The 25,127-nt window shown below is 42.6% G+C and overlaps 3 protein-coding genes across 7 annotated transcripts; 2 read left to right on the top strand and 1 right to left on the bottom strand.

Moving 5' to 3' along the window:
* The first annotated feature begins 6,243 nt into the window (after positions 1–6,243).
* On the top strand, positions 6,244–10,415 carry LOC100823188 (E3 ubiquitin-protein ligase MARCH9). 3 transcript variants are annotated; one of them, XM_010236786.3, is made up of 7 exons: positions 6,244–6,429; positions 6,853–7,067; positions 8,201–8,286; positions 9,063–9,209; positions 9,457–9,580; positions 9,721–10,010; positions 10,103–10,415. In XM_010236786.3, exons 2-7 carry the CDS (start codon positions 6,869–6,871, stop codon positions 10,193–10,195), a joined length of 939 nt encoding a protein of 312 aa, XP_010235088.1. In that variant the 5' UTR covers positions 6,244–6,429; positions 6,853–6,868; the 3' UTR covers positions 10,196–10,415. The 3 variants fall into 3 exon arrangements, with proteins under 3 accessions (XP_010235088.1, XP_003574422.1, XP_010235087.1); XM_003574374.4 differs by having other exon boundaries at positions 6,848–7,067; XM_010236785.3 differs by having other exon boundaries at positions 6,825–7,067.
* Positions 10,389–10,865, bottom strand: LOC100822566. The gene has a single exon (XM_003574372.4). It carries the CDS (start codon positions 10,801–10,803, stop codon positions 10,549–10,551), a length of 255 nt encoding a protein of 84 aa, XP_003574420.1. The 5' UTR covers positions 10,804–10,865; the 3' UTR covers positions 10,389–10,548.
* A 7,989-nt stretch (positions 10,866–18,854) lies between these two features.
* On the top strand, positions 18,855–24,274 carry LOC100833800 (serine/arginine-rich splicing factor SR45a). 3 transcript variants are annotated; one of them, XM_010236783.2, is made up of 8 exons: positions 18,855–19,001; positions 19,406–19,460; positions 20,661–20,683; positions 20,764–20,967; positions 21,077–21,188; positions 21,273–21,422; positions 22,739–22,793; positions 23,593–24,274. In XM_010236783.2, the coding sequence occupies exons 3-8, from the start codon at positions 20,661–20,663 to the stop codon at positions 23,991–23,993; spliced, it is 945 nt and encodes a 314-aa protein (XP_010235085.1). In that variant the 5' UTR covers positions 18,855–19,001; positions 19,406–19,460; the 3' UTR covers positions 23,994–24,274. The 3 variants fall into 3 exon arrangements, with proteins under 3 accessions (XP_010235085.1, XP_010235086.1, XP_014756885.1); XM_014901399.2 differs by having other exon boundaries at positions 18,905–19,001; positions 19,410–19,460; XM_010236784.3 differs by lacking the exon at positions 19,406–19,460 and having other exon boundaries at positions 18,863–19,001.
* The last annotated feature ends 853 nt before the right edge of the window (positions 24,275–25,127 follow it).

Below are 25,127 nucleotides of genomic sequence, written 5' to 3'. Positions count from 1 at the left end.
ATTGCAACCACCAGACCCCATATCGCAACCAACACCGAATAATGTTGCAGCATACCCTATCTATTGCATCCGAATTCATCTTGTGGCTAACATTTTCGTGGCATAAGGGTGAAAACCTTGCAGTGGATCTAACGCACGAACGGCTGATTGGTACATCTACTGAGAATTGAGGATTCTCGGTCGACTGTCCATTAGTCAATCCCATTATTTATTGTGTAAGGACATAAATAACGGACGGTGGTCTGCCCACCTCAACAAACATGCAACACCCCGTTGAATCTAACAGAAGCGGTAGGATAAAAAAAAATGGCACAAACGGCAGCGTACGTATAATCTTCTCAAATTTTCATATGTACTACGGATTGGAGTACAGTTTACCTTAATCTGTACCGACCCTTCAACATTGTGTCAGTCATCCTCGGAGGATCAAGGATGTGATTAAGGATGACGGTGTGGCAATTAATTAAGGAGCTTCTAGACGTACTTTTGAGCACGTGAGCTTCTAGAATCGTGATCAGGCCGGCCGGCGGTGTAGTGCGGCGGACGACTTGAGAAATTTGGCAAGGATGAGACATCCATATATGCGTTTCATTCTCTCTCTCTCTCTCTCACGGCATCCAAAGATCTGGTTTTGACATATCATCAGTGCATGAAAATGCGGCGCGCATCATCACCATGCTTTACTCCTTGCTAGCTTTGATGAATGCATGATCCCACTAGCACAGAACAGACCATTAGTAACGTGCAGAAAAGTGGGTTAGTGGCCATTAACCCGATCGCCACAAACTTCTTCTCGACACTAATGGAGGGTGCGTTTAGTGGCGATCGAGCACTCGTCACTGATGGGGGTGCTTATAGTGGCGAGCAAAACCACAAACGCCACTGATGGATTTTGTAAGAAATTAAAAAACTACGGCCGGGCCACGCCTGAAATCCATGATGCAGCCGCTACATTAATCAAACTGTTAATCACTGCACATTTTCGTCGCCGGAGATGCAAAATAAAATGAATCACACGAATCACATGCCAGAATACATGAGAAAATTCAAGAAAGGATCGGGCTTTTGGCAGGAAAGGATCGGCATTAGTGGGGTGCGTCCAATACTCGCCTAACATCTGTTGTTCTATAGCAGGTTCTGTGCTAGTATCTCTTTTTTTTTTTACATCAATCTGCGCATATGCTCTTTATTGGTCAGAGAGAAGTGAAAAAAAAACACATGAAAGATTTGGAGACGTGTGAGCCACCGAGGGCTTACCGTGATTTGTGTGCCGTGGGAATCTATCAAGGTTGAGATGAGACGTAGGCCACTTCCGCCGGACTGTAATTTCTCCAAAATCTAGGGGATTCAGACCCTTCTTCGTCATGTGTGCCCTTTGTTTCAAAAAAGGTGTGTTGCCTGAAATAAGGAGAAAAACAAAACAAATCCCGTATAGTCATGTACTCCCTCGGTTCCATAATATAAAGCGTCTACGCATTTTGAGATTCAACTTTGACCATTAATTAGACTAACAAAATGTGAATTATGTGTTATAAAAATGTAAAGTCATATGGAATATTGGCGACCATGGTTAAGTTTGTGTCGTCAAGTCGATCGACAACAACTATAAGTTCGCTCGAATCCATCACAAGAGTTGGCCAAAGTTTGACTTTTTTTAATCGTGATATCGAAGACTGTGGTTGAGTTTGTGTCATCGAGTTGGCCAAAGTTTGACTATAAGTTTGCTTCAATCTTCCGCAATTGTTGACAAAAGTTTGTCTATTTTAACCATAAGTCATATGGAATATCAGAAACCATGGTTGTGTTCGTGTCGTCGAGTCGATCTGCAACGACTATAGGTTCGATCAAATCCCTTTTCTGTCCGGCATCTCCCCAATTGCCAATCCCTATCGGCCTCAACCTTGCCGTCTGCCTATGTAGAGTCGAGAGCTAGCTAGCCATACTGAGTTTTGTACAACAATTTTAGCTTGCTTCGCGGAGTTAGGGTGTTCGGTGCTGCTGTGAAAATATTTAGGGAAGCTGGAAGATGGGGAGTTGCTGCTCTTAGTTGTACTGTAGTCGAGTTCGTTTGGCTTTTCGTTTTTGTTCCTAGGTGACCGATCGGGATATGTGATTTTCTAGTTTTGGCACGTGTATATATATACATGTGCACTATGTTTATGTTGCTTTGTACGAGTATAAGGTTGTAGCAGTTGAGCCCAAAAAAATAAGAAAAGAGAGGCGTGCCACGTGGATTTTGCTCCGAAGATTTTGTGATGGTGTGTGGGTCTGATTTTTCATGCACACTAGAGACTAATAATACATCCACGGATAGAGTAAAATCATGGACATTAACAACATGCCGTTTCTTTTGCACATGGATACATAACAAGTTCTATGGCATAACTAAATGTCACTAGATATTAAACAACCAGCGATAGATTAAAATCACGGACACTGAACGACGCCACCGATAGATTAAAACATCAACATTTTACATATGACAGCTTGGTAGGTGCGGCCACCCATCCTCCATAATGATCTCATCATTCACATGACGTAGTTTTGGTATAGCCAATCCATCCTGCATATCACTATAAAACAAGATACCATCAAACTAAGTTTGACATCATTTTATTCTATTGAACATAACAAATGATGTAAGTCTCGCAATTCTTCACATTTTAGCAGCTCAAAGAAATGAACAAGAGTCCAGTATATTTACCATGGGCGGTGGCAGCACACGGTCGGGAACTCTTGTGCATAGCCATTGTACATAACCAAATAAATTGGAAACGCAAAAATAATGTTGTTATGAGAAATAATTCTCATTACAAGAAAACGACATATGTATCTCTAGAACAGGCAATTCTAAGCTACATGAGCTACAAAATATAAAGGAAAGGTCTCAGCAAACCATGCCTAAATAAAAGATGCGGAAGGAGCCATGGATACTGGACTTCCATAGGTAAATATAAATGTCGAGAATAACTTCCAGACTGTAGTGGAGGCCCAATTGTCACACCCATTCCTCTCTCATCAATTGGAAATCTAACAACAACAACAATAACATGCATATGTTGCATTTGGAGAGAACAGTAATCTTCATGTACCAAACACTGAAAGGGCAAACAATAACACCATGACGCAAGCAGTCAGAACAGGCAAAACTAGATTAAAAAAATTCTAGGTTGAAGCTCAAGTCAGCATTTGAAGATCTTAGCTAGCATGTTACAGAATCGAAGTAGATAGACCCCAAGCTGAATCTTATTTCCAATATTAATTACTTCCTTCACTATCCATGTGTCGTCACACTAACATCGACATGAAAGAAAGCCCAAAATCCAAAACCATGTGTTTTTAATATTCCGGCAAGACAAACTGTTACTCCCTCCGTTTCAGTATACGGGGCTGTTCTCCCAATTCACTGTAACCAAGGAATACGATTAGAGGAGACGAGCCAATCGAACGGAAAAAACGGCCGGCACCAACGTAGCCTCGATTAGCGGTAATTGTGGCCTGATTGGTTGGGCCCGTATGTATTAACTGCGCATGCGAGCGTTTCATCAGCAAATGGGCCGGTGGGAGGAGGAGAGAGGCCGCTTGTTTAATCAGGAATTAAATGCTGGCTTTTCCTCACCAAATCAACAGCCCGACACCTCGGGCTTCGCACGTGGAATCAGCAAAACGGCCCCGTATTCTGAAAATAGGTAAACAGCCCCCATACCGAAATGGAGGGAGTACCTAGTTTATCTGAAACATGGATAAAGATAATAATGTAAATTAGTCTAATTAAGTCTCTTAACTGACCCTTCTTTAACTTTATTTTCCGGATCTGCCAGTGTAGCAACAAATTAATCTGATCCTGATTCAGAAGGAAGGAAAATGACATTATAATAACTCTCATGTAAATTGAGCAGCTTAGTGGGTGCTTCCCCATTTTGTAGCTGTTGATTTTGACTCAGGTTAATTGAAACATTCAACCAAGCAAATACAAATTGAAGAAAATTAACATCTTATAACATTCAACCAAATCGCAAACACGTGTCTAGATTTGGTAAACAATAGATAAGTAATTAACTTACAGAACTATCCAATCATTATCAACAAACCCCATAAATTCTACTGATGTTTTTTATGTTATTGTCTGATAAAAAAATAAAGCATTAAGTTGAAATAATAGATGAGTGCACCCATAGAATAATAATATTGTCCAATACTCTAATTATAAATATTGTCAAATACACCAATTATAGTATACCATGGGCAATTTGAAGTAAAACATGAGCGCATACAATCAGCATATGAGGAAAACTAATATTACCACATCATCCGTGTCACGCTGTAGTGTATTGCGAGAAAAGTCCATTAAGGGGTAATTTGTCAACATGTACCGCTTTATTTTGGGTTGATAACGGTTGACCGGTACTGTTGCAGTTTGTGGAATGTTGATTCCATTAAACCTAACATGTGAATGGTGTACCGAGAATCACACAAGGGTCTTCGGTAAAATTGGTTTTATTAATATCCTCCAAATTATGCATGCATATGTATCCAATGTTATAAATATATTTATCCAAGATGACAACCTTTTAGTCCATCATAAATTAATGATCTATTCTCTTCATTCATGTGGTCTTCATTTGCTAGTATAGATTGTTAGCTAATTACATTGGTCTTAGAAACAATAGTTATCAGTAAAAAAATTGTATTTGTTGGAGACATACCACTCAAATAATGAGTGCGTAGGACATTTTTAGGATAAACTTTTACATATTTGTAAGCAAAAGTGATTTAACCTAAAATACATAAAGTAATGTAACTCATGCAATATAACTTCTATGGTTTTTTAACAGTGTTATGAGTGATAAATTGGCGTGTCCAAACTTCTTATGCAAACGTGTTTTTGGTGATGCATAAATTATTATAATCATTTTTATTTCTGTGACTATGAATAATTATTTACATATTTTTCTTAGAATCTACATGTTATGTCGACACATTTTTGTTTCGTCACATTTGTAGTTGTATTACATATATCTATTTTTACGTTTTATTTTCATTGCATGTTTATGTAAAGTTATTTTACATTTTCTTTGAAATTTTTATCATTGAATAGATGATTAGGATAAGGGGAATCAAAATGATGTTACTTTTGTTCTTCTTGATAACGTTAAGTGGAAAATATAAGTATGCGTGTTTAATGTGCAAATTCTCGAGTTTTATCTTTATGATTTTTATATCGTTCAAGAATCAAACAAAACTTTTATTATAACACAGAACAATAAAAAGAATAGCGGTGACATATTTACTGGACGGATGATCCCCAGGAGTTGTGCTAAAAACACTCACGGCATGATACAGTTGCAACATGCATCACCTACCGGAGAATGATCCAGAAGCTTCAGGCCGAAGATATTTCACTGCACTTTGTCATACTTGAAACACCTAAAACCACTAATTACTTTGTATTCTTTCTGAAATTCACAAGTCCAGTTCACGAGGGAATTTAGAAAATCAAACAACTTTATTTGAAATCAGAGATCAAACAAGTTGTTAAACATTGTGTAGAGAGGGTTGGAGCAGAACCTCGTTAGGGTGAATCCTAACTGGTTGGCGCCACAGAACCAAAGTCGGTGACAAACCGAACCCGGCTAGAAAGAAATGTTAGCCCTGCAAAAAAATCCTATGCGACCTTGTGTGCTACGACCTACATTGGACCCGTGTGATGGCCGTTAGATTTGATCAGATGGGGCAAGGCGCGGGAGTTGAGATTTTGTTGGGATTAGATTATTAGATCCAACGATGATGGAACGGGTCCAGAGGCTAGGTCGTACGGGTATGGGTCGGATAGGATTTTCTTCGGTTAGCCTTGAGGTGAGGGGAGCAATCCAATCTAGAGGACAAGCGTGAGGGTGAGGTTGAGATAGCAGAGAAATAAGAAAGCCGTTGGCCATTGCGATGCTCCTAGCCCGCTTGCACCACCTTCTCTAGGGAGCACAGGCCAACATCTAGTCCAGCCATGCTTGTCCAAGATTTGACCAAACTTGATAGGAGTAACAAAAATGAACTAAAGTTCGTCAGCAATGCTTGGATTATTATAGTCCGTACATATGGCATGGGCTACAATACTGCTTTATTGATGTTGTGAAGAAAATATACATAAGTGATAATTTCTTCTTAATTTGTCCTCTTGGGGGATAGTTCTTTTTATGCAGGTGCTTAGCAGAAAATTGTACAGCACCACTTTGTCGATTACCACCTCCACGTTTGGTACTATCGCACCCGCTTCCTCAGTCCTCCCACGGAGAAGAATCCTCCTTCGAAGCCCCAACGAGAGGCAAAGCTCCAAAGCGGATTTAGGACTTGCAGTTCTTCTTCTTCCCCCACCCTGACGATTTCACGCGTTGGTCTCTTGCTGGTTTCCCATCTGGAATTCGGTTTCTCCTGGTGAGTTTTTCTCGATCCTTCCATTTATTTTGTTTTTGTGGAGAAAATCGGTGAGATTTTGCTTCGGGACTCCGCCTTGTCCGAATTAGTGTTTGGGATTTCGCTCCGTATCTTAGGGCACTCTGCTCGAACTCTGGTGGTGTTTTATTGGATAGTTTGGTCGATTTTCGGTGAATAGTGTGGAGTTTAATCTTTTCCCCCACGATTTTTATTTTATTATTAAGCCTTGATTTCTTGGTTCCATCCATAGGCCAGGGAATCCTTTTCACTGCTCCCGTTTTGATTATTCTTTCGCAATTTGATACTGCTTTGAATTCTTTGGCTCCCTATGTGAATGCTTAGTAGCTGTTCAACCATAATTTGACTTCAGGATTTCTGTTTCTTCATTAATGCAGTGATTATGTTTGTTGTAACCTAGACTAGAAAAAATCAGCTGCCGATGGACATGAGCGGTGAAGAGAGGATCCCGAGTGATTCAGACCCTCTCCTGGAGAGGAAGGATGAGGAGGCAGACCCATTGCCGCAGCTCTCACCGCCACAGCCAGCAACCGTGAGCACCCTGGAGATTGAGGATGAGGAGACCGATGGTTCTTCTGCTGCATGCTGCCGCATTTGCCTCGAGGCCGAGTCTGATATAGGTGACGATCTTATGTAATTTTGTCGTGTCAATTAGCCTGCTTTAGTTCAGCTTGGGAATGCTCTTGTTCATGGCAAGTACAACAAACATAATCACAAAAGTGTGTGCAATGTTGATTACATGCACAGATTGGTTTGGCAACCTCATGTGGGGTCCAAATCTTTGTGATATATGCTCCAATCTGCTCCACATCATAACTGGATATGCAAGTTCTTTTAAGATTAATAGACAAGGTTTAGGTCATATAATGTATGCCTGGGAATAAGGTAACACTGAATTACAATGCAAGTTTTGACTGAAGGTCATCACATTGTATGTGCTCTTGTTATAGAAATAGAAATCTGGCTTTACGCCATACGTTATCCTTTCATTGACTGCCCTGGAGTCAGCAAAAGATCTGAAACCTAAGGCAACACTAAACCAGCTTTCTAGTTTTGTTTTTGTTTCCTTGGCACATACCTAGCTAGCCTAAAACGTGACAAGGTCTGGGGGGCTGGTATGTAGTGACAAGCATCCGAGAGCATTATGCCAGCCAGCATTCAAGGCTTTACCTCGCATAGGACAGACTCGACCAGCTCTGCACAGTCTGGGATGGCACTATTGAAGGTGTGGTCATTGTGAAGCTTCCAGAAGCGCTACAAAATGAGGATGATGACTGAATGGGCACCTTTCAGCCTTTCTGCACTGGCGCGAACAGCAGCACTCTCAAACCAGGCTGTGGGCAGCTTGATTGCACTTAGGACCTTGTCAGCACCTGGTGCCAAACCTGGCGAGAGAAGACACAACCCGAGAGGAGAGGGACAAGGCTTCATTCTACTGGTCGCGAAGGGGACAAACGTCCGAATGTTGGAGGCCATGTCGCATGAGCCAGTCAGCTGCAGCAGCGATCAGCAGCCGCAAGCCATCAATCGCGCGTTCTTGAATTTGATTCATGATTATGTAAAGTTGACCAGATAGTGTAACATTATTTTCGCCAGGATGTACATTGGGCCAATACCGCCCTATATAATTGGAGGTGCAGTAATTATTGGATAGCACATACTATTTGAGTGATTTAATTTGTCCTTTCTCTTTCCGATCAACATGTTATCTAATTCTAAGACTCTGTATTCACGCGGGTTCTTTTGTATGCAGGTGATGACCTGATATCACCTTGCATGTGCAAGGGAACTCAACAGTTTGTTCACCGTTCATGCCTAGACCACTGGAGATCTGTTAAGGTACTGTTTCTTCCAATGCTACATTTTACATATCATTCCCTAATGGAATTATGATAGTTAGCCTTACTGATCATGTAAATTTGTATACATGTGTCAGACATTACAGAGTACAGGATGCTTTTCTCAAAGCAATCACATGGTTTGTGGTGTTGCTTTCTATTGCCAACACTGCTATATATCTTATGTTAGTTAAACTACCACATCGAGACAGTAGTGGAGAGATAGGTAAGTTATCACCTAGAGGCTAGAGCATGCAAAGGCAGTGTCATATTGGTCCGCAGAGCACTGTAGTTGGTAAACGTGTTTATTCTACTTAGAGGAGAAAATGGCAATACAAAGATTTGTTTTCAACTCTGGTGATAGTAATGGCATTAAAACCTGCCACTTTGCCTCATTAATGTTGTTCTCAAATGGCAGATTCTGAGATTGCAAAGATGCTATCACTATCAGCTTTAAACACTTATTGGCAGTGCAATATCCATTAGGAGTCGAGCTGCATCTCTCCAAGCTATCGCCATTGGGCTTGATTTGGAGGGTACTATTAGACACTCGGCGGCTATATTTGTGCCACTTGAAGACTTTTGTCATCATTGTTGGAACCTTCTATTAGAATCTAGGTTGATCTTATACTTCATTTCTGAGCTTTAGTTTTTCTCTTGGCATTATGGATTTCCTGACAAGATGATATGTAGATAAATATTTTTTTCATTGATATATCCATTATGAATGTTGAACAAAGTTAATTGCTATTTCTGTTGTTTATGCTTGCTTTGCAGGAAGGATTTGCGTTTTCACATTGCACTACATGCAAAGCTCAGTTTCATCTCCGAGTGGAAACTTTGGAGGATAACTCATGGCGCAAATTAAAATTCCGGATCTTTGTCGCTAGAGATGTTATACTTGGTTTTCTTGCTGTTCAACTTGTAAGCTTTAACATTTGAAAGTATTTCTTGTCATGTTCTTTTCTTTCATAACATGGAATCCAATTCTAGAGATGCTCTTAGGATTATTGCTGCACAACTTACATGAAGCACTTATTTATCATATATACGTATGATAGTTCTTGAGACTACAGAGATACTAATGCACTATTACTATAATATGTCATTTGTTTCGTTGCAAAATCAAACAGATGAAAGAATTATTCACATCGCTTTTCATTGTTCGCAGACTATTGCTATCATCAGTGCTATTGCGTACTTTCTAGACAGGGATGGAAGTTTTCGGAACAGTTTCAGTGATGGTTGGGATCGCATCTTGTCAAAGCATCCAATACCTTTCTATTACTGCATAGGTATTCAAATTGTTTCTTATAAGTGTTGCATCCGTACAATCAATGTTTACGACCTACACTTTGGTGGTTACAGCAGTATGCACCTCTCCTTAATTGAATCACTCTCTAATGTAGTAATGTTGCATGTCTTTATGTTCCAGGTGTTGTAGTTTTCTTTGTGCTACTTGGATTTTTCGGGTTGATAGTGCACTGCTCATCCTTCAACGACAACCAAGATCCATGTCTGGCTGGGTGCCGGAACTGCTGCTACGGTTGGGGCATACTTGACTGCCTCCCTGCTTCTTTAGAGGCCTGCTTTGCCCTTGTGGTGGTTTTCATCGTCGTTTTCGCTATCCTTGGGATCGCATATGGTTTTCTCGCGGCAACAATGGCCGTCCAGAGGATCTGGCAGAGGCATTATCACATACTGACCAAAAGAGAACTCACAAAGGCAAGACCCCCCTCAAACCATTGTTCCTCTGTGGAGTGGCTATAATCATTCTTCCGAACTTAGCATATTTATATTTGTTTCTTCACATGCAGGAATACGTAGTGGAAGATCTTCACGGCAGCTACACGGCGCCGAAGCTCGAGCCGGAGCACGAGGAGCGGCTGAAAATGCTGAAGCTTCTGTAGCCACTCATGGTAGTAACTTCATTGCCCCCACCCAGACAGAAAGAAAACACGGTCATCTCGACCTCTGTAAATCCTGCCTGTATTCCCGTGTGCCGAAAAGATTTGTGTGTTGGGGGACGTATACGCTGACACCCTCAAAAACTTACTACTGTCTGATTAAAATTCCTGTAATGCCTTTTAACTTCTGATCATCTGAATAAAATAAAAGCTTTGCTGATGATGTTGTCTTTTATTCCACACTCTGATGCTACACACAGTTTTACATCATTCATTCTTGTACGTGCTGGGTATAGCACGCTACTTAGCAAAGTGCTACACATGGACGGAGCACAGTTTAACCGGCAAGCGGTTTGTCATCCTCCGCCGGTGCCGGTGACGCCGAGGTCGGGCTTGCCGTCCTCAGCGCCGGCGCCGAACACCGGGCCGCCTTTCCCGGCGGCGTCCTCGACCTTGTCCTCGAGCCTCTTCACCGGCAGCCCGTGCTCGTCCTCGCTAGACCGTAGCTCCGTCTTGGGTGTCTGCCGGCTCTCCCCTTCGCCGGTGCCGGCGGTTGTGTATGTGGTCGCCGTGAAAGCGCCCTTGGGCTGTGCGCCTTGTGCACCCGACATGGCGATCGTGCTCGCTCGGCTGTGGGTTTGGGTCGAATTGGGTGCTGGCTTTTGTCTTCCCATTGGGGACCTTTGCTCGTTAAGTATACGTGCTTTGCTGCTACGTGGCCGTGACACCTGTAGAGGATTGCTTGCAACGTGTCGCCCTGTTACGCGGGAACTCGTGCACGTGGGAGCCAGAGCTGTCGCGAACCGACCGGCGAGCGTGCATGCAAGGAAGAAGCCATGCCAAGCCAAGAACCGACGCAACTTGAGATTCCAAAGGAAAAGAGTGTTGGAATTTTGGGTCAGCTTCAAAACCGAATCTGAAATTAACTTCTGAAAAATCTCAAAAGTCCATTCATAAAGTGAGATGAAAAAGTGGGAATAGTCCCACCTTACTAGTTTAGGAGAAGTTGGACCAATATACAAAGTATGTTGATTCTCACCTCTTGAGTAAGTGAGTAAGGAAAATCCCCACGCGTGCTCCTCCTCCTCTCGCCGCGCCGCGTTTCGTGGATCGAGTTCGATTTCGAGCCGTGCCGGGTCGGTGCGGGGCGGGGTCGTGCTTATCTTTTTGGCAGTCGGAATCCGTTGCGGACGCGTAACAAATCCCGATAATTGCAGAGTCGGTTTTGGTTTCCTAAACCGAACCGAAGTCCGCCTGCGTGCCTATATAATAAGACGACCGCGGCCTCCGGACGAACCACGCCACAACCCTAGCCACGCCCACGATCCAATCTCGTTGTTCGCCGCCAACTGCTACTCCATCCCGTCGACTGTGTGCACAGATCGCCGGGAGAGCAGGCCTCCGGAACCCCGACCTTCGAGATCCTGCCCGGGAGACGGTCGATAAGGTTTTTGGGGAGCGTTTTCACGCGACTGCTCGCTTCTTCACGTCCCTATTTCGTCGGCATCTTCATCACCAATGGCCGACGACCTCGGAGATCCCGCGGCTCAGGCTGACGCTCTAGCTCAGTAGCAGCAGGCTATCCAACTCCAAGCACAGCAGCAGGCTGCCCAACTCTAAGCCCAGGCAACTGGTGCTGCACAGGCGCAAGCGCAGGCGCTGGCCGCTGCCCAGGAGGTAGTCACGGCTGCTGTTGCTGCCGGCGTGAACATCGACGCCGCCGGACTCGTCACCGACCTCAACAAACAAACACAAGAAAAGAGTACAAGACCGTACGTAATCTGTTCTTTCTTGTTAATTTTGATTAGTAGTTCTGTTATTCATGCCGTAAAATTAGATGAGTTTTATTGTTGTGTGTTGCTATTTAATTTGTCTAGTTTGCATGATATAATATGCTACATGTTTTACACATTGTTTTTCTAGATTAAATATTCATCGAAATTACCTAATTATTCAACAATCCAAAAACCTTATTCGTGTAGGCAATTTTTGATGTCTCAATTTGCTGTCGCATTGAAACCACCTTTGTTTACTGGACTGCACTTTAAGAGGTGGCAGTATAAATGTCATATGTGGCTCGTGGCTATGGGCGCATGGTGGGCGGTACAACACGGGAAGACTCAAACAATTGTTCCTCAACAGTTGTATGTTGAGGCTTGTGTTGTAGTCATCGGTGCGATCTATAGTGTGCTGGGAGATAAGCTCGTTGATGCTTATCTGCACTATCAGGATGCCAAAGAGTTGTGGGATGCACTCGATGCTAAGTTTGGCGCATCTGACACTGGCAGTGAGCTGTACATCATGGAGCAGTTCTTTGACTATAAGATGGTTGCAAACCGATCTGTAGTGGAACAAGCTCATGAGTTACTGACTATGGCTAAGGAACTTGAGCAATTCAAGTGTCCACTACCCGACAAGTTTGTCGCCGGTGGCATCATCGCCAAGCTTTCACCCTCGTGGAGGAACTTTGCTAGTTCATTAAAACACAAGAGACAAGAAATCTCTGTGAAGAACCTGATTCGGACTCTTGATGTTGAGGAGCAGGCGAGAGCAAAAGATGCTGGCCCCAAAGGCAACACACAAGAGGGTACGTCCACTGCCAACATGGTTCAGAGGAACAACCACAACAACAGTAACAACAAGGGAAAGGGAAAGGCATTCAACAATGCTGGTCCAAAGAACACTACCACTTTCAAGAAGAAGAAGAAGAAAGGAGGCAACAAGGACAAGTTTGCTAATTTGACCATTGGCAACAATGAAGATGCAGGCGGGTATGGTAATTTTTCTGTATGTCAGTCCACCGATTGGTGGGTCGATACAGGTGCAACTATTCATGTGTGTGCTGATATTTCCTTGTTTTCTTCATATCAGGCCATCAGCTCCTCAGTGACGATGGGGAACGGCGCCCATGCTTCTGTTCATGGTGTTGGCACGGTGGATCTGAAGTTTACTTCGGGAAAGATCGTGCAGCTGAGGAATGTGCAGCATGTGCCCTCCATTCAGAAAAATCTTGTTAGTGGATCCCTTCTTTGCAAGGACGGATTTAAGTTAGTGTTTGAGTCCAATAAAGTTATTGTGTCTAAGTATGGACAATTTATTGGTAAAAGTTATGAGTGCGGAGGCTTGTTCCGCTTATCCCTTTCGGATTTTTGTAATAAGGTCGTGAACAACGTCAATTCTATTAATAATGAGTCTAATGTTTGGCATTCACAACTTTGTCACATTAATTTTAGTTGCATGACGCGATTAGCAAATCTGAGTTTGATCCCTAAAATCACCGTGGCTAAAAGTTCGAAGTGCCAAGCTTGTGTGCAAGGGAAGCAGCCTTGTGAGGCTGCTGAGGAAAGGAACGTAGCACCGTTAGAACTCATACATTCTGATCTTTGTGAGATGAACGTTGTACTAACCAAAAGTGGAAAACGTTACTTTATGACTTTCATTGATGATGCGACTAGATTCTGTTATGTGTATTTATTAAAATCAAAGGACGAAGCATTGCATTATTTTAAGATCTATAAAGCTAAAGTCGAGAATCAACTTGAGAAGAAAATTAAACGTTTGCGGTCTGACCGCGGTGGAGAGTATATCTTCAGTGAGTTTAATTCATTTTGTGAGGAACATGGCATAGTCCATGAGAGGACGCCTCCCTATTCGCCCCAGTCAAACGGGGTTGCTGAGAGGAAAACCGCACGCTGATTGACTTGGTCAACGCCATGTTAGACACTGTTGGTTTATCCAAGGCATGGTCGGGGGAGGCGCTATTGACTTCATGTTATGTCCTAAATCGTGTTTCCACAAAAGATAAAGAAGTCACCCCATACAAGCTATGGGAAAAGAAGAGACTCACACTTTCTTACTTACGGACTTGGGGTTGTTTGGCGAAAGTCAATGTGCCAATTATCAAAAACGTAAGCTTGGACCAAAAACCGTTGATTGTGTCTTTCTTGGCTACGCACTTCGGAGTGTTGTCTATAGATTCTTGGTTGTAAATTCTGGAGTACTTGACATGAGCGTCGGTACAATTATGGAGTCTAGGGATGCTACATTTTTTGAGGACATATTTCCCATGAGAGATATGCATAGCACATTTAGAGAGGATCATGATGTACCTGCTGAACCCGTCAGTTCAGAGGAACATCAGGATCATGGTGTAGCTCCTAAACCCGCCATCCAAGTGGAAAATCTTGAACAAACACTTGATGAGATTTCTGAGGAGTATGACGGTGAAGCCCCTATTAGGGGTAAGCGACAAAGGATTGCTAAATCCTTTGGTGATGATTTCATTGTGTACCTTGTGGATGACACCCCTAAAACCATTAATGAGGCCTTTGCATCTCCGGATGCAGACTATTGGAAGGAAGCCATTCGTAGTGAGATGGATTCTATCATGGCTAATGGTACTTGGGAGGTCGTTGACTGTCCGTACGGGTGCAAATCCGTAGGATGCAAGTGGATATTCAAGAAAAAGCTTAGGCCTGATGGTACTATTGAGAAGTACAAGGCGCGGCTTGTGGCCAAGGGTTTTACCCAGAAAGAAGGTGAAGATTTCTTTGATACTTACTCACCTGTAGCTCGATTGACCACAATCAGAGTATTACTATCACTGGCTGCCTCATATGGTCTGATCGTCCATCAAATGGACGTTAAGACAGCTTTCCTTAACGAAGAGTTGGACGAGGAAATTTACATGAACCAGCCAGATGGATTTGTAATAAAAGGTCATGAAGACAAAGTGTGTAAGTTATTAAAGTCTCCATATGGCCTGAAACAAGCTCCTAAGCAATGGCATGAGAAGTTTGACAAAACTTTAACATCTGTTGGCTTTGTTGTAAACGAAGCTGACAAATGTGTATACTACTGCCATGGTGGGGGCGAGGGAGTTATACTTTGTTTGTATGTCGATGACATACTAATATTTGGAACTAACCTCAAAGTGATTGAAGAGGTTAAGACTTTCTTGTCGAAGTGCTTTGACATGAAACACCTTGGCGTAGCTGATGTTATTCTGAACATCAAGCTCGTGAGAGGCGACAATGGTGAGATCACTTTGTTGCAATCTCACTATGTGGAAAATATCTTGAGTCGTTTCGGCTATGCTGATTGTAAACCTTCTCCAACTCCTTATGATCTAAGCGTTCTGCTTCGAAAGAATCACAGAATTGGAAGAGACCAACTGAGATATTCTCAGATTATTGGTTCGCTCATGTATTTGGTTAGCGCAACTAGACCTGACATCTCTTTTGCTGCGAGCAAACTGAGTCGGTTCAATAAGAATCCGGGAGATGATCATTGGAGTGCACTCGAGAGGGTCATGCGCTATCTAAAAGGCACAATGAGCTATGGTATACGCTATACTGGGTACCCCAAGGTACTTGAGGATTATAGTGATTCAAAGTGGATATCTGATGTTGATGAGCTAAAGGCCACGAGTGGATATGTGTTCACACTCGGAGGGGGCAATGTTTCATGGAAGTCTTGCAATCAAACGATCTTAACCAAATCAACAATGGAAGCAGAACTTTCAGCATTAGATACATCCACGGTTGAAGCCGACTGGCTTCGTGAGCTCTTGATGGACTTGCCGATTGTTGAAAAACCAATACCGACGATTCTTATGAACTGTGACAATCAAACTGTGATAGTCAAAGTGAACAGTTCTAAAGATAACATGAAGTCATCAAGACACGTCAGGAGACGTCTGAAATCTGTCAGAGCAATGAGAAATTCCTGAATAATAGCATTGGGATATATCCCAACGGCTAAAAATCTGGCAGATCCCTTTACAAAGAGTCTATCAAGGAATGTGATACAATCTGCATCAAGGGAGATGGGGTTGTGACCCACGTGAGTTACCATGGCGGTAAATCAACCTAGGTGATCGGAGATCCCGTGAATTAGGAGCTGGGAAACAAGTCATTGGATAACTGAGGAGAGTGTACATTCTTTATCCCACTCCGTGGACGATGCATTACTCTCGTGTACTGTATGGTAGGTTGTTTAACTTAATGTGTTCTAACGCATTGCATTAATTTGCAAAGGAGATACTGTCCTACAGAGTAGTCTCTAAAGAACACACCTATATGAGCCTGACTGTTGGTCGCAGTCTATGAGATTTGGGTGGTCTCTAATAAGCTCATGAAAAGGCCTGGAAAATGACTTATATGCTCCACACCGCGGGTTATCATTCAGCAGCCTAGTACCAGACAACAATTTAGTGAAGCTCTAACACAGAAAACTGACAATTCAAGGTTTGTCCATTATTCAGTTGTGCGTGAGTGAAGCTATTTGTTTAGGTGGATGTTCAACCTTAACCGGTCTCCACTGAACACTGAAACGCTGGTATATCAAAAACAGAGTTTTGGATCAATGCAATTTTATGTGCTTATGAGATATTGCGGGGGATTGTTATAATTTTGGGTTAGGCCCAAGGCCCAATCTGAAATTAATTCCTAAAAAATCTCAAAAGCCCATTCATGGAGTGGGATGAGAAAGTGAGAATAGTCCCACCTTGCTAATTTAGGGAGAGTTAGACCAATATATAAGATATGTTGGTTCTCACCTCTTGAGCAAGTGAGCAAGGGAAATCCCCACGCGCGCTCCTCGCCTCGCCTCGTCACGACGCGCGCGTGCGCGTCGCGTTGATTGATTTCGAGTTCGAGCCATGCCGGTTCGGTGCGGTGCGGGGTGGGGTCGTGCTTATCTTTTTGGCAGTCGGAATCCGTTGCGGACGCGTAACAAATCCCGATAATTGCGGAGTCGGTTTTGGTTTCCAAAACCGAACCGAAGTCCGCCTGCGTGCCTATATAATAAGACGACTGCGGCCTCCGGACGAACCATGCCACAATCCTAGCCGTCACGCCCACGATCCAATCTCGTTGTTCGCCGCCAACTGCTACTCCATCCCGTCGACTGCGTGCACAGATCGTTGGGAGAGCAGGCCTCCGGAACTCCGAGCTTCGAGATCCTGCCCATTAGACGGTCGATAAGGTTTTTAGGGAGCGTTCTCACGCGACTGCTCGCTTCTTCACATCCCTGTTTCGTCGGCATCTTAATCACCAATGGCCGACGACCTCGGAGATCCCGCGGCTCAGACTGACGCTCTATCTCAGCAGCAGCAGGCTGCCCAACTCCAAGCCCAGGCAACTGCTGCTGCACAGGTGCAAGCGCAGGCACGGGCCGCTGCCCAGGAGGTAGTCAAGGCTGCTGCTGCTGCCGGCGTGAACATCGACGCCTCCAGACTCGTCACCGACCTCAACAAACAAACACAAGAAAAGAGTACAGCACCGTACGTAATCTGCTCTTTCTTGCTGATTTTGATTAGTAGTTCTATTATTCATGCAGTGAAATTAGATGAGTTTTATTGCTGTGCGTTGCTATTTAATTTGTCTAGTTTGCATGATATAATGTGCTACATGTTTTACACATTGTTTTCTGGATTAAATATTCATCAAAATTACCTAATTATTCAACAAAGAGAAGATACATTTCCATCCCATGAGTTGGGTGTACATGGAGCAAAACTTGGAGCAAGAATTGCCCATGACCAATGAGGGTCGCCCCGTCAGCTGCTATAACTCGGATTGATGACTAAAGTTCAATTATTATAATTGTAGAGGCATTTTACTCATATAATAACACAAAAACTTTTACTTGTTTGGAAGCACTCGTTTCATTTCAATGTTAGAAAGTAAAAATAAATTAATATTTTTATAGGATCTCATTTGGTTAAATTTGAATTTTGTATTGAAATTTGGGATTAAATTTATGTATCCAATTTCATGCCAGCCTAAGAAGTTGGTTCATTGAGAGAAAATTATGTGTGCACTCGTTTGGCTCGAATCACTTGGACCTGAGATCTATAATTTTGTGATTTCAAAACCCGAGCTTCCGCTCCATGTGAGATAGGTGCCAACAATGCACATGTGCATCCACGCGAGGTACAATTATCCTCCACCCCATGCGACTCTGCAGGAGTTTTCATATGACTTCTCGTAACGATTTCAATGCCACAGAAATTAGGAAAACCGACTTGCCATTGTGGATGCAAATGGGATCTGTTTATATCTTTTGGATATGAAGATCGTCTTACAACTCATTTGGATCCCATCATTTTGGGTCTGAAATTCTGAAGTTCATTTTGTATTTCAGAAACCAACTTGATTGGTTGGCATAGAATTCAATTTGAAATTCTATGAAATCATACTATACCTAACCAAAATTCCGTTCTAAAAGATGTCTTTTTCTCTCGAATTTTCATTCTACAAATCCATGTGGCAGACAAACATGATTTTTGAATCCGGTCAGAATTCAAATTCAACCAAATAATGCGATCAAAATTTTATGGAATGGAATGAAATGAGGCTACCAACGAGCTGTTAGAAGTTACATGATTCCGTTCGCAAATCTACAAAATTCTGGCAGGTCACAGCTAGCATTATTTTTATAAAAAAATGAGGAAAACAAGAACCGGTTCATTTTTTTAGAACGGCGCAAGGAATCAACGAGGCTGCGAGCTAGCGAACGAATGGACCAACCAGCAAAAGCGGACGAGACAACAACACCGAACGAAAAAAATAAGACGGGCCGCCCAGACAGGCCCAGTAGCGCGACGGGTCACGGGAGCGTATATATAGACAGGCCGTAGAAAAGCTCCGCGAATTACTGCAAAACGTAGGGTGCTCAATGCAACTACTGCCTATTTTAAGAAACTCGATCCGCCCCTCCCACCTACCTCCGCGCTCATCCTCCTCCCCCCCGGCCAGATCTGGCCTCGGCGAGCTCGATTCCGGCGGATCCGCAGGGAGCACCCGTAAGGCCTAACCGAAATCTTCTTGTTTCGATTCCTCGTTGCGCCCGTTTTTTTTTTATTCTAGACTAGTTTGCCCTAGTTCGTTCCTCAAATCCGAAGTTCTCTTTCCTCGATACTCCTTTTCCGAGTTTTGGATTTGTTTGCTGCAATAGCATAGTCAATCTACCCATCCGTCCGTGGATAGAATTTCAATAATCGGGCGTTCGTGACTCCATGGCTCCCTAGATGAGGTTAGATTAGATGGGGGATTGATTTAGAGTTCGCATGCCGAAGATCTGTGATTCAACGTGTGAATCCGCAGCTCTAGTGTCTAAATTTGCTTTGCTGAACCAATTGTGTAATCCACGTTCCTGTATTACAAATTTGCTTTTATAAGGCTGCCTCCTCATTCTGTTGCCTTCCAGGTAGGCCACGACTAGCTTATCATCAGCCGATGTTTTAATTGGACTTTAAATCAAGGTACTCACTGTCGCATCCCTTCACTCATTTGGGAAAATTGTTGGGAGTGAGGAAGTAACTGGATCCTTGAATTTTTTGTTGTCGCTGCTAATCCATCTTAATATTTACTAGTAGCATGCTAAGCTAAGGAGATGCTCGAAAGTTCATTAACTAAATATTACAATAATATTACGCAAGGAAACATGATGAAACCAGAATGACAAGGAGTGAGAAAGTCTATTTGTCATTCTGGTTTCATCATGTTTCCTTGCGTTTTTGTTTTGCATTTTGTACTCGGGATTTATTTTGTGTTTACTCTTGCATTATTTCTGCATTTCTAAAGTAACTAATGATACTTGAGCATCGCGTACCATATGATCACACATTTGGACTGTTGAATGGAAACTTCAAAGAATAACTTAACATTATTTGAGTATGCTGATGGTTTGTTTTCCATGCTTGTCATTGGATAACCTTGGTGTGCAGTTTACTCCTCACCCTTAACATAGCTCCTACTTGATGAACCTAGCATAACAACAGGGTTTATGCTTGGTTCATAAAGGGATAACTAACAATGATTTTGCCTGTTTCACAACGGCATAACTAACAAGGATTATGCCTGGTTCACAAACGGGATAACTATTGGTGGGCCTGACAGATTGGCTTGGGGTGAGAGAACTAGATGGTTGATGTCCAGAAGCTACTTGACCTGTACTTACGAACTCACTCTATTAAATTTTGGTTTAGGATACTGACTATTCTAATGGAAAGAACATATTCACCCATGTCTTGCTATTCTTGCTAACTACAGACTATCTTACATTTCCTTATGAACTCCTTGCTGAACAGTTTTCGTTGCTTAATTATCCTTGAACCATTTTTCGTTCAAGTTGCCAGTTGGCTGTGTTATGTGTTTTTGTACATTGCAGTGATGGAAGGTGCATTTTTACAAAAGCTTAGTAAACTAGGCAACTAGGCTAGAGCTTTTGTACCTGCCATTCTTCTATCAAAGCAGTGTATATCAGTTCTTTCTTTCCAAAAGACGAGACTACTTGCCTTTTCTCTTACTTACAATAAGCTTTGATTACAACTGATCCATTTCTATACTGTAATGGGTTCACACCTATCATCTCTATATACATCTACTCATTTGAACGTACATCCATAACTTAGTGGCTGTTTATCTAATACTGTTCTCCTCTCTTGTATGTTTCTTATCAGATGTCGCAATTGAAGGAAGTGAGGTTAGTTCTCCCTGTGAAATTATTTCCTGATATACATTGTACTTTTTGTGTGATCTAATTCACAAAAATATTTTTTCTAGGTACACTGCACGGTCCATCACACCTCCTTTAAATAGAAATGGTTCTTCAAAGTCACCCCCTCCAGTGAGACGTAGTGCTTCAAGGTCACCTCCTCCAAAGAGGAATGCCTCAAGATCTCCACGGCCAGGGCGACACAGTACTTCAGGGTCTCCTCGTCCTAGAGGGCGTGGTAGATCAAGGTCAAGGGATAGGAGTCCATCCAGGCAAGTACATTCTCTGTTCAAGATGGCTTCTGAAGGATCATGCTTATTTTAGTTGCAAATTGTAGTTTCACACTAACATGGGGAATGCTGTTAATTCTTACTTTATCAGGGATAAGAGCGAAGATGATTTAAGAAATCCTGGGAATAATCTTTATGTCACTGGGTTGTCCACACGTGTAACTGAAGCTGAACTTGAGAAGTTCTTTAGTACGGAAGGAAAGGTGTGGTCTCAATTGTGCTATCATCTAATTTTTACGTTTCTCATTTTTTATCTGATTATATGTCCATCACATGATATTTTGCAGGTTAAAAACTGTCATGTTGTTCTTGATCCTCGTACTAAAGAATCTCGGGGCTTTGCCTTTGTGAGTATGGATACTGTTGAGGATGCAAGACGCTGCATCAAGCGCCTGCATCGCACTGTACTTGAAGGCCGCCTGGTCACCGTAGAGAAGGTAGGACACCATTCAGTGCACACTAACTGAAATGATCCAATACATTATTCTGTCCTGTCACCTTCCTGCTGAAGAGTCTGTCTAGTTTTTTTTACAGGTCTCATCTATGCAGTAACTTAAAATTTGGAAAGCATTGCAACTGTTAAAACCAAGATAGAGCTAACTGTTATCTGCTATCTTGAACATGGTTTTTCTGCATGGTATTTTGTTCTTATTTGAGAAATAAATTGGATTCTTTCATGTTTGAGTGACATCTTGTTTTGTGCCTATGGAGAATATGCTATATTTGGTCAATTAAAAACTTAAAATTGAAACTGAATAGAAACTTGTACTATTCAGTTAAAAGTTTTTGGTGAATTTTCTTGAGATGGGGTATATTAGAAGTAAAAGAACAAAACCATATGTTATATTCTGAGACAGTTCTGCTCAGAAGTTCAGCCCTGGTGAAATTGATCGGGGTAAATTAGAAGGGGATCATTTGTGTTGTGCTCTGATGTAATCCTAGTATTCAAATGGAGGAACACCTCTGGTCCCTCTTAAACTGGGGTCTTAACTCCTCTCATGCTGACTTATGACCTTCCAGTTTGCATGGTGTTCGACTGCCTCGACGTCAACCTGGTTGGTGCATGCCATGCTTACTGCTTGTGCCGCTGTCCTGTTGGTGCTTATCACCACCCCCACCGCGTTCTTCTTCACCGCTTGTCGTCTACACCTCCCTCACCAACACTGCTTACCCTCTCTGCACCAACCTGAGGGCTGCTGCCATTTAGCAATCTTGGAGTCTTGAACACGTGGCACTGAAAGGTGCTGTGCTTTGCATCACCGACCTCGACCACGTGATCCAGAAAGTCCACACGTTCTGTCTACATCGACTGGGACCATCACCGACCTCGACCTCATGATCAAGAAATATCCACATGTTTTGTCTACATCAACTGGGCTTACATGGTGCATGCTGCTGCGGACAAACACTACCCAGGCTACCTGAAGTGATGCATGCTTCATCGACATAAATCACCCTGATCGGATGCTGACAGCAAGAGGCAACATATGATGCTTCTTTGACTATGGCTTCACCGACTATGGAGAGGATGCATAAAAGTTGGCTTTGGTTGAGCTGAAACGCAACGTAAAGTTATTTCCATCTACTTTCTTGTATGACCGGAATACAGAGTAGTTTAGTGACTTTGCTTATCTCTTTCTTTTGTTGGTTGTAAGAACCGATTTGTGCTAGAACTTAAGATTATGCATATGGTACCACATATTATTCATGTGCATGAGGTTGACTGTTCTTTTCCTCTGCTGTTTTATGACAGGCTAAAAGAACTCGGGAGAGAACTCCTACTCCTGGAAAGTACTGCGGCCGAAGAGGTATGCACATGAAAAGAACACTCTTTAAGGTCAATGATTCTGCATGAGGTACCCAGTATTTAGCTTGCAAAGATCAGGTTCTTTAGTTTACTAGACTCTACCTTTACTTTTGTCACTTTTGTCACAACTTGTAAAACTGGAGCAGGAAAGAGAAGAATAGCATGTAACTCTGCACTCATTTCATTTTAACTAATCCCTCCGATCCATATTACTTGTCGGAGCTTTGTCTAGATACGCCTGTACCTACACAATGAAACGCGTCTAGATACATGTGTATCTAGACAAAGCTGGGACTAATATGGATCGGACGGAGTAGTTAATGTACAATGTTTTTTTTGTTAACACTATCTCATAGAACTTAATTTTGTACTTTAAATTAATTCTTCAATTGTCGGTTCTGTATCATGTCCATTTGTGATTTGTCTGTAATTTGTTGTCAATGATCTTTAGAACTTCCAAGTACATATATCACATGGTTGGAATCATACATCTCACTGAAGCACAATATTTTTCTGTTAAACATGATGTTTCTAATTTTAGCAACCAGAATCTGGGAGGATTGAAGCTGAGAGTAAATCACTAAGTAATGAAGATGTTATTTCACTGGTGTTACTTATCCAACCATGTGATATACTTATACATGGAAAATTTATCTTTATAAAGTTTAAAATATATCTTGACCTTAGATCTCTTGGCTGTATTCATATCAACAGCATGTCACTCTTGGTTGTGTACTCAGAAAGATAAATTAAGAAGTCATTGATACTATAACCAAATGTTACAATTTTTTGCAATGCAGGTTCTGAAAAGCGCTCTAAGAGCCCATCACCTGCCCGGCCTCGCAGAAGGGAGCGTTCTCGCTCAAGGGACCGCAAAAGGGAGCGATCACGCTCGAGGGACCGCAAAAGGGAGCGGTCGCGCTCGAGGGACCGCCGGAGGGACCGCTCACGCTCGAGGGACCGCCGAAGGGACCGCTCACGCTCGAGGGATCGACGCAGGGACCGCTCGCGCTCAAGGGATCGCCGCAGGGACCGCTCGCGCTCAAGGGATCGACGGAGGGACGGCTCGAGGGGTCGGCGCAGGGACGGCTCGCGCTCGAGGGATCGCAAGGGCAACTCGTCACATGAAAGAGATTCACACAGAAGCCGCAGAGATCGGTCCAGGTCCCCAACCAGCAACGGGAACCACAAAACAGACTAGCGCTCAGGTGACAAGTTTTCACTTCGGGGTTAGCAAGTACCGGTGTGAACTCATAGGGCTGCCTACAAAGATTTACCAGATCAGGCACCCTTGGTCTGGTAGTCGTATTTATTAGTGTTGCTGTTGAGTACGCTGTGATGCACTGATGTTAGCTTTCTGATCAAAATACAATTATTGTACTTTTATGGTATTGCGAAATGCTTTTGGAACATGTTGCTGGGTTCCTATACAATATTTTGTAGATGTGCTAATTGCAAGGGGCATCCGGGTTCAATTTTTAATATTGCATCCGTTCTTTCTAGTAAAAGTTTACGTTAACACAAGTACATAACTATTGAAATGCTATGGACTGCGGCCCTTCCTGTTCCGTGGATCTTGTTTCCAGCCTATTAACATCTGTGCGGTAGCGCTACAGTGCAGTCCAGTTAAAAAAAACATCTGTGCGACAGTGCACTCAACTTCGCGTATGGGCAGTAAAATCAAAACAAAATATTTACAAGTGTCAATAATTCTTGCACGCAAAATGTTTTGTGCTTTGTATGCGTCCTGGATAAAAGCATTCGATGATGTGTAAAACAATGAAGTTGTTTTCATACTTGGACACATGTTTATTACTTTTAAAAAATTGGATGCGTGCATGTGTACTACTCCTTTCGATACATAAAAAATGTTGCCCATTTTGTAATAAGTTAATACAAATTTTGTATTAAGCAGCCGACACTTTTCATGGATTGGAGCGAGTATTTTTTTAGACAACCGACACATGAAATATTGTTTTTTGTTTTCTCCTGGAGCAGAAATACCGATATTTGCTCCTTTCTCTCTTTAATCATGTACTGACATCTAGATACCTACTGTGATCGTAGACTTGTAGTATGTGAGCCGTCTATGTTGCGCTGAATTCAAGATGCTTTGCGGTCCCAGAATCTTAACGGTATTTCTTTAAGCCCACTCTGTCCCTCTATCCATTCTTTAATGTTTGGAGATGACCTTCTCATTTGTGGAAGGGCTACCATTTAAGAAGCGACAAACATCCTGCACATTATTGATGACTTTTGTCGCTGTTCGGGTCAGACTCCTAATTGGAGCAAATCTTTCATTCTATTTAGTAAAAAAGTTGACCCCATTCTTGCT

This window comes from Brachypodium distachyon, chromosome 3 (assembly GCF_000005505.3).
Source record: "Brachypodium distachyon strain Bd21 chromosome 3, Brachypodium_distachyon_v3.0, whole genome shotgun sequence".
In the NCBI taxonomy this organism is placed as follows: domain Eukaryota; kingdom Viridiplantae; phylum Streptophyta; class Magnoliopsida; order Poales; family Poaceae; genus Brachypodium; species Brachypodium distachyon.
The sequence above is the reverse complement of the archived record's forward strand: the minus strand, read 5'-3'. Positions and strand labels throughout refer to the sequence as shown.

What these genes read in the sequence shown, in the direction of transcription:
- LOC100822566 (XM_003574372.4), bottom strand. Translation starts at nt 10,803, where the DNA reads ATGTCGGGTGCACAAGGCGCACAGCCCAAGGGCGCTTTCACGGCGACC.
- LOC100823188 (XM_010236786.3), top strand. Translation starts at nt 6,869, where the DNA reads ATGGACATGAGCGGTGAAGAGAGGATCCCGAGTGATTCAGACCCTCTC. An exon ending in CGAGGCCGAGTCTGATATAG is followed by an intron (nt 7,068 to 8,200) that starts GTGACGATCTTA and finishes TTTTGTATGCAG; the next exon opens with GTGATGACCTGATATCACCT. An exon ending in ACCACTGGAGATCTGTTAAG is followed by an intron (nt 8,287 to 9,062) that starts GTACTGTTTCTT and finishes CTTGCTTTGCAG; the next exon opens with GAAGGATTTGCGTTTTCACA.
- LOC100833800 (XM_010236783.2), top strand. Translation starts at nt 20,661, where the DNA reads ATGTCGCAATTGAAGGAAGTGAG. An exon ending in TCGCAATTGAAGGAAGTGAG is followed by an intron (nt 20,684 to 20,763) that starts GTTAGTTCTCCC and finishes TATTTTTTCTAG; the next exon opens with GTACACTGCACGGTCCATCA. An exon ending in AGGGATAGGAGTCCATCCAG is followed by an intron (nt 20,968 to 21,076) that starts GCAAGTACATTC and finishes TTACTTTATCAG; the next exon opens with GGATAAGAGCGAAGATGATT.